The sequence below is a fragment of the Strix uralensis genome, chromosome 2 (assembly GCF_047716275.1).
Source record: "Strix uralensis isolate ZFMK-TIS-50842 chromosome 2, bStrUra1, whole genome shotgun sequence".
Lineage (NCBI taxonomy): Eukaryota > Metazoa > Chordata > Aves > Strigiformes > Strigidae > Strix > Strix uralensis.
The window spans coordinates 15,084,472-15,099,560 of record NC_133973.1 but is presented as its reverse complement, the minus strand read 5'-3'; the positions used below and the strand labels follow the sequence as shown (position 1 = coordinate 15,099,560).

The 15,089-nt window shown below is 46.2% G+C and overlaps 1 protein-coding gene across 1 annotated transcript; it reads right to left on the bottom strand.

Annotated features, from left to right (window-relative positions):
* Positions 1 to 2,982: 2,982 nt before the first annotated feature.
* On the bottom strand, positions 2,983 to 12,596 carry CD200 (CD200 molecule). Its single transcript, XM_074860756.1, has 5 exons — positions 12,534 to 12,596; positions 11,831 to 12,035; positions 9,851 to 10,186; positions 3,878 to 4,189; positions 2,983 to 3,368 (listed from the first exon to the last, which is right to left on the bottom strand). The coding sequence occupies exons 1-5, from the start codon at positions 12,594 to 12,596 to the stop codon at positions 2,983 to 2,985; spliced, it is 1,302 nt and encodes a 433-aa protein (XP_074716857.1).
* Positions 12,597 to 15,089: the final 2,493 nt, after the last annotated feature.

Here is a 15,089-nt window from a genome sequence, read left to right as displayed (position 1 = left end):
ATTGCTACATGAAACCAAACTCCACAGCACTAACGTGTAACATTTTATGGCATTGCATTTTAGGAGCTGGCTTTGTATAGCATGAAGGCATATACATGTATTGGGTTTAAGTGTTCTGCCTTTGGATGTCATTTGCTCTTCTCATTCCAATATCATGAAAGACAAATAAATGGTTATCTTCCTTTCTTGTACAGTGTTTTGCTTGTAAGCACCCTCTTCTTTTACACTGTCTCTACTCCTATCGTACTCATAAGCACAAACCTACAAAAGCTTTTCACAATTCAACATTCAGCTAAATAGTAAGAGAAATTAAAATCCTGCATGTAAACAGATACTTTCATGACTCCAAACCCTGCTTTCCCCTACTCCAGGTGATCAGCTTGTAGAAAATATTAATAAGTGGTCTCTGCAATCTTCCCAGGTTTATAAAGGTTTCTTGCCAACTTTGTGCCTTTCTCCTATCCCTCTGAAAATCCTTTTCATTACCCATGTCCAGACTCCCTGTTTCTGTGAGAGGCTCATTTCTCTTTTTTAAAAAAAGACATGTTAATTTAAACATTAGCAGAAACCTTCTTTTAAAACTCAAAAAACCCTCTAGAAAAACCCCCTGAAGCACGAGTGGGGACTCTGCTCAGTGGTGAGGGCAGACACTACTCAGCCCAATCAGGGGAGCGCTGGGGCTGAGCCCTGCCCTCTGCCCCCAGTGAACCACCAACCTGGGGGAAAAAACCCGCTTCTCCCCTGGCCCCTTCCTTCACAGACGAGGAGGAAATTAAGCTGCAATGGCAGGAAAGCTTGGACAAAATGTGGCTTCCTCCTTTGACGGTTATGGGTCTCAGGAGAAAAATTCCTGGTTGTGACAGTTGCAGCCAGTTCCCCTTTCCCCGCACTTGCCAGCTGCACTATTACTAAGCATTACGGAGCCTAAAAAAGCATTTTATGACAAGGACTAGGTTTATTCATTCTCAACTCACCCACTTGCTTTCATTTTAGGTTACTTGGCTTTTGACTACAACTCAGCCTGATTCAGCTGGGATACACATTTGAAATAGATGGGTGAGGAAGAAACCAGATTACATGCACTTGCTCCGGGAAGTCAGGAGAAGAATCAGCCTGCGCTGGCTGTCTTCATGCTGCCCACAAGATCACACCAGCTGGGTGGGCTCATATCTCATTCCCTGGGCCTACAAGGAGAGATTTCATGGGCATAGGGTGGGAGTCAGAGAATTACAGAACTGCTCAGATCTGATGTACAGATTATAAGCAATAAATTTCAGCAATAAGTAACACTTGTTGCCCTGTGCTGATGTACACCTGTCCACACGCAGCACCTACCTCCTCACTCCTACCAGCCTCCTGTTTCCTACTGCACTCACCTGCCACTGCACCATGACACACCAGACAGTCTACTGCCCTTGCAACTGCCCTTTTATCTCCCTACAGCCTCCTGCAGGCAGATGGGATGCTTGGAAACATAAGGCAGGTGTGATGGATTAGGGAATTTAAGAAGGGGGCTGTGAAAAGCACAGAAGAAAAAGAGGGGAGAAGGAAACATCTATGTGCCCTTTGCTTTTGCATTACTTTCTAGGAAAGGTTGGTGGAAGTCAGAGTTGGCAACTTCCCCATGCCTGATGACTCCTGGCTTGAAGCCTGTCACTCCTGGCACCTGGGTTACAAGTTCAGGCCAGCTGCAGTCTTGGCCTGATCTCTCATGCCCTTTGGGGAACAGGTTCAACACCTGAAGTTCACATCAGCATACTAGGCTGCTCCATGAGTTTTCTGCACCCTGGCTCCTGGTGGGGTCTCCTTTGGGCCATCAGCAAAACCTCCCAGGCCAGCACTCCTACAAAATGCTGCCCTCTTTCAGATGATCCCCCACCCAGTTTTGAGCTTGCAACGTTAAAATATTGGAAAGGAATAAACATAATATTCAAAACCCCAGAAAATACAAAACATGAATTTCATAATGCAGATCCATGCATCCAGCCTGAGTCTCAAATAAATACTTTACAGCTTTTTTCTACAAAATGGAATATTGTTGTGTAACAAAATAAATAAATATCTATTTATAAATAGTCCTTTTTTTGTATTTCTCTTGGAGTGAGTCGCAGCGGGTTTGCTGGAAAGTCTGAGGTGCCGTTGTAAGATGTTTCTCTCTCACACGTGTAGGGTGGGCAGCTGCTCAGGTGTTCAGCAGTGTGCCGGGATGGGGGGGCACCATGGGAGCCCGCCTGCCTGCAGCTCCATACTGCCCACAATTCTTGGCCTTGGTACAGGCAGGAAGGACCTAACAGAAGAGAGGTTGTTGGGGTTTTTTTTCCTTCTTCAAAATACATGGAAGTTTTCAGTGCGAGGGTAAAGATCCTGGCTACTTGTGTTACCAAATGGGTCCTTGCAAACCTCTGTGTGAGGGGAGACTGAAGTTTTCCCCTCACAACCCCTCCAGCAGGCTCCAGCTTGGACCTAGAAGCATGGTGCCCATGGAAGACATATATCACATTTCCTCCCACTGCTTCTTTCTCTCCAAAACACTCATCAGAAGTCAGGGTGCACACCCTAGGCATATCCCACGAGGAGGCTGAGGTGCCTTCTGCACAAAACTGTGCTACAATTTTCTGAAACAATGCCACCTCATTCAGTTTAGCCTCACCTCAAGCTTGCATCCTTCACCCCCTGTGTCAGACAGCCTCAGAGGACAGCCAGCAGCGTCTCAGCCCCTGCTGCAGTGCAGTGCCCTGGGCTTTCCTCACAGAGGCACACTCTTCCTCTAAGACCCCATTTTGTTTGAGACACATCCTCGAAGCTGCTTCCTCTGTGAGCTGCCTTGGACATGCTGGAGGATGGCTGTTTTAGAAGATGCAAAAGAATCATGCATGGGTATGGCCACTGCTTGCACAACTATTTTGTGCACAAATATAGTAACAGAGCGATGCTTCCCCTGCAGCATGCCTTGTCATTGAGAAAGCGAATGTTTTCTAGCTGTCATCGCTGTTGGGTGCCTATGGGCTTGGCTAAGCATGTTGAGGTTTCCCCTTCCCAGCATGCTGCTACCCAGCCATCTGGCTGGGGACTAATCCCTTTGTCCCTCTCCAACACAGGTGCAGCCTGGGCTGGGCAGCACGCCGACAGCCCTGGGGTGGCTGGGCAGAGACGGGTCCCGGTGTTGAGCCCTGTGACTGGTGTGGGTGAGCCCTGCAGTGCCCTGGGGAAAGGCAGACCTACCCAGCACGGCCAGGCTGGGTTTCTCTCCGAGTCACGTAGGTGCCTGAGGCAGCGGCGGAAGAGGCAGCCGAGAAGGAGAAGAGAAGTCAGGGGGACCAGCACCCCCACTGCAATGGCAATGGCCGGTGCCACGCTACTGTCTGGACCTGTGGGGAAAGCAGCGGGTACTCAGTTTGTGCATGGAGAAAATAAAACCGCCCCAAAGCCATTTCAGACATCCCTTGGCCAGTCCCCTGGGTGAGATGGGGTGGACAGGGGCACTGGGAGCACGTGCCAGCACACACACAAGGGGAACCACCAGCAGACCTGTGCTTGGGGTCTGATGCTGCCATTGGGCATGCGGCACCCAGCCCCTCCAACCTACCCAAAGCCAGCACGTCTTGTTGGTGTGTCAGGCTATGTGACAGGGAAACCCTGCAAGTCCTTGGCAGAGGCAGGGAGGCTGGGGCACATCATGGTATATAGGGGACCTGGTGAGCAGTAAGTCTGGATGCTCCCCAACACCTCCTCCATCCCCCCCAAGCCCAGCCCCAGCTGCTCTTCCAGGTGCCTTCTCCACCTGCCCCCAACATTCTGAGGAGTTTCCTGATCTACCCCAGGAGGTGTTTCATGTTTTCCTCCCCACTCCAGGGCAGGAGCAGGATTACATACTGACCCTGCACCAGGCTGTCTGTGGGCAGGACCAGAGTCACATTTAGAGAAGGGTGTTGGATCACGCAGGCGATGGGGTACTCCTGGAGGATTTTGGAGTGGGTGTGAGTGAAATTGCTGATGACAGTCACAGTCTGGTTGCCAAGCTTGATGTGGTACTCCCTTGGTTTCTGCTGCAGGATGCTGGGAAGGCGCCAGGTGATTTTTGGAGCTGGTTTCCCTGTTGCTGAGCAGCTTATCCCCACCAGTTTCTCAGAGTTCTCAGCTTTGTCTGGACTGGGTATAAGCTTAGCCTCCACTCTGTGGTCCAAGATGGCTATAAAACACAGTGACAAAATCCATTACTTTCTGCTCATGTTTGAACAAAGAGCATCTGTATTTACCACTATCTTGGAGGATAACATTGATAACTAATCTTGCCTCCCCCTCCCCAACACCACAAAGCCACCCCCAAAGTGACAAATAAGCATGAAAGTGATCAGGCAGCAGTTTGGAAAAGAAGAGCTTGGAAAAAACAAAGGATAAGAGAGTAGAAGCATCCTGTTTCAATTCTGTTATTAATGGCAGAACTGCTGCATCCCAACTGAGAAGTGGTGATTATGGACGAGTAAAAATCAACAGGTAGTAAAACCATGAAACCACATGTCCTCCTCCCTCTGAAAGGGCTGAACTGCTTCAGTGAGTCAAGATTCTTGTTCTTTTCCCTTAAATGTATCTGCAGGATTACCTTTACTGCTGTTTGAGATATGTAGGCTTGTGGACCAAAGGACTAAGTGCATCTATGTATGCAAGACAGCAATAGTGAATTTGTATGGGGTTACACCACAGGATTTCACCTGTGGAGGCTTTGTGCTTGTACAACTTCCTTCCCTCTAGTGTCGGGTTTTGAGAATGTCATGACACCCCTCAAAACCTTCATTAAAGGTCATTTCTTCTGAACTCCTTCTCACCCTGGAGGATTTGTGGATGCTGTCACTTTTAGTCTTAGTCAGCGAGAAGGATGAACTACAGACATCATTCATGCTTACTCACTCATGTGAAGCCTGCTTGCTGATTCTTATTTATACAAACAGTATTTGCAAGGAATAAAGAAAGGAGTGCAGGAAACTGTTTTCAACTTGAGTAGAATTCCAGGGGAGATCTGAACACATAAGGACATGTCTATCCCCTGTGGAAAAATCACCTATTTATTCTTTGGCTGTAAAATCATGCCATAATTTAGGTCAGAAAGGACCTCTGGAGGTCATCTAGTCCAAGCTCCTGCTCAGAGTCAGTCTAATTAGCTCAGTTTGCTCAGGCCAAGATCTCTAAAGGCATGTAGCTCCGTTTGGGAGTGCCATCCACAGGTTTCTGTATGGCAGCTCACCAGCCTGCCTTCTACTTCTGTGCCTGTGCTGATGGCACAGGGGTCCAAACCACACTCTACTTCTAGGTCCCTGTTTCTGAGAATATTACTTTTTTTAATGATTTAAGTGCAGTGGCAATTCTAGTTTCATTCAAGTTTGAGTTAATATGAATGCCCTTGGATTAAAAAAGTATCTATTACTATATTTAGTAGTACTCCATGTTGCAATTTACATAGCAATAATAACAATGGTCAGAATCACAGAACCATCTAGGTTGGAAAGGACCTAGAAGATCATCTAGTCCAACCATTAACCTGGCACTGACAGTTCCCAACTACACCATATCCCTCAGCGCTATGTCGACCCGACTCTTAAACACCTCCAGGGATGGGGACTCCACCACCTCCCTGGGCAGCCCATTCCAACACCCAACAACCCGTTCTGTAAAGAAATGCTTCCTAATATCCAGTCTAAACCTTCCCTGGTGCAACTTGAGGCCATTCCCTCTTGTTTTATCACTTGTTACTTGGTTAAAGAGACTCATCCTCAGTTCTCTGCAACCTCCTTTCAGGTAGTTGTAGAGGGCGATGAGGTCTCCCCTCAGCCTCCTCCAGACTAAACACCCCCAGTTCCCTCAGCCGCTCCTCGTACGACATGTGCTCCAGACCCTTCACCAGCTTCGTTGCCCTCCTCTGGACACGCTCGAGTCATTCAATGTCCTTTTTGTAGTGAGGGGCCCAAAACTGAACACAGTCATCGAGGTGCGGCCTATATCAACACAATATTTATGCTGAAATTAATTTTTGTCTCAACACTAGCAAATATATCACTATCATTTAGTAATCCTACTTTTAAACAACAACAAAGAAATCAGTTTATTCTTCTTAGGAAAACATTATTCTTTTTCCTTTTAGGAGGTAAACAAAGATTTGCTTATGAATGAGGTGTAGCAGACACCAAATGATCCTGTGAAAGGGGGAAAAAGCTTGTGTCGGATGCATAATGGTGCCTATAATCTGCTGGTACAATTCCAGGTGTACCTCACAAGGTTGTCTGGATACTCCAAGCCATAACTGTCAGAGGGTGGAAGCAAGACATTTTATATCATCATTTTTGCCTTTTTTTTTGTTTGTTTTTTATGGCTAGACCTCATTTATTTACTATGGTTGTGCCTGCCTAGAAAAAAAAATGTGTATTTCCCATTTTTTGCATCACCCATAGACAGAAACTCAAACCCCACAGGACTGATGAAATCCACTAGTGTTACTCTGAGAGCAACGAGAAGTGCAGGGGGATTTCAGCTGGAATTTCTTAAAATCTCCCGTGTACGAAAAGACAAGTGTCACAAACAGTTTATGTTTTGATTAATAAATGACCTCTGAGCTTCTTCTTTCACTCACAGGATGCATAAAAATAGCATATCCACCCACAGCATTAACTTCAAATATTGGGTGCAACATCCGAAAGTAGTAAAGGAAAGCTGTCACAGAGGTTTCCAGAGGGGATGAGAAAAATTGCTCAGTATCTTGGCAGAAACACATGCACTCCACACCTGCTCTTCTTCTGACTAAGCAGTCCTCTCTCTTCTCACACTGGACCCCAAGGAATGATTATCATGTGAAAAAAATCCTGTAGGGTTGAGCTTCCCATTAGCAAGTGTCCGTAATAGATGCACATTCAAAATGTGTAAGTGCTTGCTTTTGCAGTAAAGTCCTGCTACGCTGTTTGTTAGTGTATGCCTGCTGGTGGTGTTTGACACGTACACTTAAAGTAACCACTTCTTTTGCCTTTCATCTAAATATTTTCTTCCAGTGAAGAAGTACCCGCAAGAGAGTCAGTATGCAAGTACTTCTTTTAGTAGCTCTTGCAGAGCAGTAGTGCAAATGTTCCCTAATTCTGTGACTGTGGCAGTCTTCCCAAGTATTTGAAAGAGGGACTTCCCAGTAAAGTACATCAGCTTTGCTTATCTGTAATGGTCTTCTGTAATTAAAGGGGGACTGTCAGGTCATGACGAACTTTTAATGTTTGAAGGCTTGACAGTGGTCTCAGAGAGACCGATAGAAAAATTTTAGGAATTACAGTATGTCTCGTGATGACAGAAAGCCTTTTCTAACCCTATGGGTGTTTACCAGCAACACCATGCCCGGTTTCCTTATCTAAGAAATTGTGATGGCATTTCTCTGCTGTGCTCAAGACTTTCAGGTGAATGGTGTCATCTACAATGAAGGCACAAGGTCTCTGAAGACGGCCCAGCAAATGCCAGGGGAATTTTTTGACTCTGCAAGTCTTGCCCATTCTTGTGTGGCACAACCCCCTCTCTTCATACCTGCTCACTCGATCCCCTTCCTGAGTTTCATTCTCATCCTCTTTGGTGGTGAGGGTTGTCAAAACATTTCCAAAGCAAAACAGAGGGGGAAGGTGAGCAGGCTGTTCAAAAAAGACCTACCAAGCCTACTTGAAACTATTCTGTTCCAAAATGGGTTTGGCTACAAGGTAGGAAACTTCTGCTTCTTCTTGGGTTTTCTGTTTTCAGCCAGGCAGGTCTGAGATTCCATCAGTCATACCTGTTTCTTTTTACACAGTGTTATATCCAGTTCTTACGCAGTTTCACTTCCCCTTGTCACACAGTGACGGTGCCTGTCCTGGAAGAGCCCGTCTTGCAAAGGCTGTTGCAGTTGGGCAATTACCAGCTTGTAAACTCCCTGGCAGTCCCCTCTGGAGGGCAAAGACATGGCAGCTTTTCATTTTCAGCTGGTGATTCTGTCTTGCTCACCTTGCCCTGAATCCCTGAGCCTTGGGAGATTCCTGCTGGCTTCATGCTCCACCCCGGGGAATCCTCTGGGCTTGTTCAAACAAGTTGTTCCCATTGCTATGAGTTGGGGAATAAGGGAGGAAGACTGTGGCTTTTAAGTAACATTGCATAAATTAGCTTCAATGAAATACACCATATGTGAACCAAAATCTTCTGTCACAGTGCCAAACACTTAGTTTATACATGGTGACCCCTGAGGCCATGTTCGATAAAGCACGTTTCAGGAAAGCCATGGTGACCCCCATGAGCTGGCCCCTGGCAGCAGCCCGTGGGCCTGTGTCAGTGCAGCAGGAGCTGCGGGTTCATGCCTGCCCACGAGAAAAGTGAAACCTTTCTCAGTTGATGCGTTTTCATCTGAGACACAGGAAGAGATGCTTGCAGGAGTGCGTGTAGCAGCAGAAAAACATTTTTTTTTTAAAGTAGTGCTCTGGTAAAGTATGAACCATAACCACAAGGCTCATGATTTTGAGAAATATTTCCCCCACTTGGATAAAAAACCAATCAGAACAAAACAGAACAAATCTAACTCTGTGTTTAGATTTACATGGTTAACAAGAATGGGATCCCTCTGCAAGGCACTTCCATATTTTCCTGTAATGTATAATCAGTGTTTAATCTCTGAATGACTCAGGGCTGAGTATCTTTAGGAACACCTTCCTCTTCATATCTGAAATATTGGGTGAATTTCTCCTAATTTCTCTTTTCTGCTCTAGGAGCTTTTCTAAGAGAGAAGAAAAAGAACTTTCGTCCCAGGCTTGGTTTTCCCTTGTATTTCCCCTCACCCCACTTTCCCCTATTGTTTAAGTCATCTTTCCCCTATAAGCCAGGGGCATCTTTTTTTCCATGCAGAGGACTCCTGGCACATGGGTACATGTGTGGGCATACGTGTCTGTGTCTTTGTCAGCAGAAAGTACTAGGGATAAACAAAATACTCTGCAAGGGTCATACCACCAGCGGCAGGCCCCAGACACCAATATTTTCCACATGGGACATGACCTTTGGCCAATGTCCCCACAGCAGAGTCACCAATGAGAAAGTCAGGAGGCAACAGGGTGTCTTCAGGGCATGTTTAATGTCTCAGCTTTCTCACTGGCAGAAAACCAAGACCCTCCCTGAAAAGATAAACAGCTTTTCACTCTTGGGTACATCTATTTGTCTTTATTTCAGCGTGTACTTGCTAGCTGACAATTTCATATGGAGATGTCAAATATTGCTGCCTCGAGTCATGCTGTGTTTTAACTATCTTCTTGAATCTGATTGATGCTGACCCGCACAAGATATTTGTGTGGCAAAGTCCACAAGCTGTGCTGTATTTCAGCCTTTTTTTTTTTTGTAACCCTTTCCTGACCCCAGCCTAACTATTATCATTTTTACTAAAGCTTCAAATCAGATACTCTGGTCATGCATATGCCTCTCGGCCTTTTGAAGACCTTGAATTTCTTTAAGACTGAAGGCAGAGTAAGAAAACAGTGCCTGATTTCCAGGCTTAGGAGGTGAGAGCAGCAGGGAAAGGAAGCAGAGGAGCGTGGCAGGCCAGCTGTCAGCACAGTACATGTCCAGGGAAACTTGGAGGAAGTCATGTGTTACGCGTCATCTTTTGGATCTCTCTGTTGTTGACTTAAAGGGGAAGAAAATTAAAGAACTGTTGAACACTGATTTCCCATCAGAGGTAAAACCAGAGAAGAAAGGAGAGCCAGAGAGGAAGCTGAGCCACCTTTGCCACAGCAATTTAGCAATGACCAGTGGTCAGAGAAGGTTTTTCCTAGGGAAAACGACTTGGATCTCAGATGTCAGCCTGTAAGCAATTACGATGCCTTACCGTAAACCTTGAGACACATCCTGCCGGTGACAGCCCCTGAGGGAAACGTGTTGAAGATGCACTTGTAGCATCCTTCGTCTTGGAGGGTGACTCCATGAAGGGAGATGGCCGAGGCTTGTAACTCACTGTGGGAAAAGCTCACGTGGCCGACATAGTCCTTTGTTATCTTTTGGCCATTCATCATACTATAAGTCGCTATGTTGTCTTCAGCCCCGTCCGTCTCCTTCTGCCAGGTCACCTGTAGCACATCTTCTTTTGTGACTGACCGGCATGAAAAAGTAACATTTCCTCCTGCTCGGACTGACTGGACCTTTCTGTGCATCACCTGCACAGAACCTGGGGGAGAAGGAGGTGCCACACTCACCATTTCCCACCACTCTTCTGCAACCCAGCCCCAGCAGACCCCCGCCCAGACCCTCACCCTCACTCCTGAGCAGAGCAGCTCTGGAGGGTCTCTGCCCCTCCATCCAGAGAAAAAAATGAAAATGAAGCTTGAAAGAACTGTCCTGAGAAATTTGCTGGACCTGACAGCCCTCACACAAAGCATCTCACCAGCCTGATACCTGTGTTGCAGACAGTGCCACCGAGAAGGGTAGTTCTGGTGTCAGGAGTGACTTATTTCTGTCTGCTAAGACTCTTATCCCATGGGCACCCATGGAGAGGTTCCCTAAATGTTCAGCCATGTTAATAACCAAATGGCCATCAGTGCATTACTGCTCTCTAAGCCCTCCCGTGGCGCAGAGAGAAGCAAATCAATAAAGCTGCTAAAAATTATTACGTGTATCACTATACATTGTGCATCCACACATGTCAGAGAGTGACAAGAGAACAGAAAACCAGAAGGAAAAATCAAGGTAGGGAGGACCAGAGGCAAACTGCATCCATCCTCCCTTCTCAGACTTCAGGCCGTGCAGCTGGGAAGCAGCTGAGATCATGCTGAACACCCACAGACAGAAAACGTTCATCGCATAAATGCCATGATACTAAAGATCTCCAGGGAAAAGAAAACCAAAAAAATCAGTCTCCTCTGCCAATTCACAGACACATGTGGAAAAACTATTAAGGAGACAGGCAGGCAAAATAGACACTCCCAGGTTTGACAGGTCAGCTCCACAGTCCTCTTAGGATAACAGTTTTTAAAGTTTATTTGTGTACATCGGCATGGGAAGGGACATATCAGCAGGGACAGTTACAGCACTGAAAACATATAATTCAGTTTACAAGAAAGGGAACTGTCTTTGCAGGTTTTAAAGAGCAGTGCCCAGAGGTACACTTGGTTAACCCACCTGACAAAGCTCTCTCAGGTCCTGCCCTCTCTGTGGACATGGCTGTGGCCAGGCAGATCTCTGCCAGAGACCAAGAAGCCAGCTGTGAAGCTGTGCCAGTCATTTGCTTTTCAGAGCTCAGTAGTGCCACAGGCAGAATACAAACCATCACCGGGGAAGCTAGTTTGAAGCAAATCCAGTCTTTTCTACATGATTTTTAATTACAAAACCAAACACACCCACACTTTTAGTGACCTGAACAGATACCTACAAGCACCATGTCAATCACTACAAATAATGCTGTTCTGGCTAAAGCAAATCAGTGTCATACTCTGACCCAAATCCCATCCACAACAGGAGATGAACTCAAGCTTCATTCACATGGGTCATTGGAAGCATTTGAACATTTGCCTTGTTTATGATCTGCAAATTGCAATGAATTCATACATCTGTCTGCACCTTATAAATGCACTGATGGTAAATTAAGAAGAGGATGCTGTCTGCACAACCTGCAGTGACATGTCTGAAGCCCCATGCGAGTGGTGCAGTCACTTGCAGTGCCACAAGTGCCCTGTCACCCACGGCTGGGCTGGCCCCGGGGGGATGCCAGGCAGGGACTGCAGTACCCAGCAGCACAGCAGCGGGCTGGCAGGGCCACCGAGGTCCCTAACGCCGTTACAGTAGAGACAGACAGACAGACAGACAAGGGATTTACCTGATGCAATGGTCCAGATGCTGGAGAGGAGCAGACAAGCGACCATCATCTTAGCTCTGTGCTCAGCGAGACGAGCGAGCGCCTGATCCATTGAGCACAGCTTCCCCTTTTTTATACACTTCGCTCTTACTCTAGGGACATTCCCCCTCCCTGCACATACGGTAACAGGCACCTCGTAAAAACCTCCTGGCCCTCCAGCACTCAGCTGAATAACAGAAATTTCAGGGGACGTGACAACAAAAGTCAGAGCCACAAACTGAAGATTTCCCAGCTGGGCTGCTAGATGGACCAGATGTAACGGGTTACAAGGCTGGGTTCTTCACAAGCGCCCTTTCCATAAGGTTAGGTTTTTGTAAGTGCCTAAGCACAAGCCCAGATTTCTAAGCTGGCTGAGCATCCAATGTCTGCGGGGCAGGAGGAAAGGCCACCCTGGTCCTGAGCTGAGCTCAGGGAAAGGAGCTCAGGTCAATAGTCATGCTGCAATGAGTAGTACGAATGTCCCCAACATGTAACTCAGAGGGCCCAGTTAGAGGTCTGCATACCACATGTTAATCAGTGGAGACCCAGGAGCTGCTGATGCTGCTGCAACACAACTCTTTTTCCAGGTAAGGAGACCAGAGCAAGCCAAGCGCCCAACTGAGGGCTCTTGTTGCCTCAGGGAAAAAGCAGAGACTTGGTCTCCCCTCTCCTCCACTGAGGTTACCCCCATCTCTGCAGGTCCATGCTCCTTCTCCAGTCCTGTCCCTTGGAAAGACAGGGCTGCCATGCCTCAAGCATACCCCTTCCTCTTTGCCCTCAACTGAGATGATATAAAAATAGCTCACACAGCCATTTTGAGTCATTGTTTTTGTGCCTTTTTTGCTTTGTCATTTTTACGCCTGTGTGTCTCTCTTTCTGCCAGCTGTGTTCCCGTTAATGAAACCAGCAAAAACTTCAGCCCACAGGTTGTGAAGTCCTCATTTGCTAATCAAACTTGTACGGGTAAACGTGTTTCATGTTTCTGCTTTCTGATTAGATGACTTACATTTCTGCAAATTCTTACTGCTCCACATGACTATGATAGCATTAAAAATGTTTTCTTGAGTTGCTGCAGAGATTAACCTTGAATCATGTAAATAGGATGGGGGAAGCCGACAGGCTCACATCATAACGTGACAAAAAAGATTCTCAGACACGCTTACACATACACAGTTCCTTCTCTCCTCCCACGTGGTAATTAAGTATCTGAAAACAGAAATAGCTCAAGTATCACTATTCCTCTAAAGAAACATTTTAGATGCATTTTTGAGTAGGTTCAATAATTCATTCCCGTCACTCTGCAAACTGCAACTGCTTCATGCTATTGTCTTTTTGCTTTGAGGTATCACATCTCATTTTCCTTTCCTTGAGTTATTTTCATAGTTGCATTTTCTTGAAAGATTTCTGGAAGGGCGTTCTGGTCTGACTAAAATATGAAATCAATGAAAAATGGTTCTTGTGGGGTTTGCAGACCATTTTACAGATATTAAGCAATGCAAATAGCTCCAACAGGCTCTGGACCAAGTCAGAGGGAAAACAACCAGCCTTGAAATGGAGATTCACAAGCAAACATTTAATTTCCAATTGTCAGCCTCTCAGAACATCCAAAACTGAAAAAAACATTGAAGATTTGCTGAAACTATGTCCTTTTGCACCAAAGCCTCCTAGCAGGGTACAAGTGACCTATGCAAAGATTCATTCCAGGATTTGCGGTGCCCTCACCTTAGCTCTGCTTCAATTTTGAAACTAAAGATTAACAGAAGAATTTTCCACAAGCTTGCAGACACTGTTGATGAAGTCCTCCTAGCTGAACTTCGCCACTTAGTGATCACAAAAGGAACTGCACTTGGTTTAAAAGAACTGCAAGCCCAGTTGATGTATTTTTCTGCTCGTAGGAAATGTTTTTGTCAGCTTTAACAATTTTATTTTCACCAGAAATAGTCTAATCTTCCAAAGGTCCTTCCAAACAACCCTAAAAACCTGGGTGCTGCTACAGCAAACACCCTTCAATTAAGAGCAAACCTTCAGTCTTAGCAACAGCCAAGAAAAAGATAGAGATGGGTATTGCAGTTGGAAAAATGTGTTGACTTTAAATTAACAGCATCCCCTGCCTGGTGATAAAGAGCCATGTACACTGGCTGCTTCTTCCAGGCTCTGCTTCACCCTTGACAGCTGCTGACGCCACAGGGAACCCAGGCATGCAGGGACCTCCCTCCCAGCCTACATGCCTGCATCTCTGCGTGTGCATCCGACTGCGCAGCATCTCTTTCTGACACCCCCTTCCTCCAGGGACCAGCCAACATCAGCAGCTGATTCATTACTTCAAACATAAGGTAGGCAGGAATGTGAGGTCAACTCATTAACCACACCACTTATTTCAATTTTGTGAGTGTATCTTTAAGTGCATTTATTCAGACAGTTCCTGATCTGCTTGTCTTTGCATAGACTGTTGGTGTCAGTCAGATTCCTTGTCAGTCAGATCCCATGCTCTCCTGCTTCAGATGCACAGCAGCTTCATTTCTGAGAACAGCACACCATGCCTGAGCTTCAGGCACTTTCTAAAGCCAGTGAAAGCTTGGGAATAAATTAGGCAGAAGATAGTTCTGCAACCAATGCTTGAAAAACCCGGTGATTCATACCCTTTCCTTGCTTTCTGTTGCACTAGGATGGTCTCTCTAGTTCCCAGGAAAACAAAAAAGGAGGTAGAAGAATTAATTGCAGAGTCACTAAATGACAACATTTCCACACAGACCAAGTGACTAATGATATTGATAATCACATAGTTGAACTTCTGGAAAATGTTGCTGACGGGAGCCACTCAGGCACAATTGGAGTCTAAAACATTGTTTTGTCAACCATCAATCTAAACCACTATTTTTTCAACCCTCTAAAACCAGGTTAACAACCAGGTAGCTGCCTGCCTTGTCAGCAGGATTCAGTGCCACCTCTTGAAGCATTGCCTGTAAAGAGAACAAAACAGAGGGAGATGGTTTCATCCACTGCTGAACTGTAGTGACTTTTGGAGGTTTGTCCATCGGTACTAGTAGTAGATGTCACTATTGGAAAGCAGCTTGTCAAATGCAATTGAACAGGCCTGGCGCTTTATAACATGTTCATAAATAATGCCTGCGTACAGCAAATCCCTCTCCATCTCAGCTGGGTTTGGAGAGCTGCAGTACACTGGGATAAAGACAGTAGCTGCATCTACCAGCATATGCTCCAGCCTGTGTCACTGCATTGG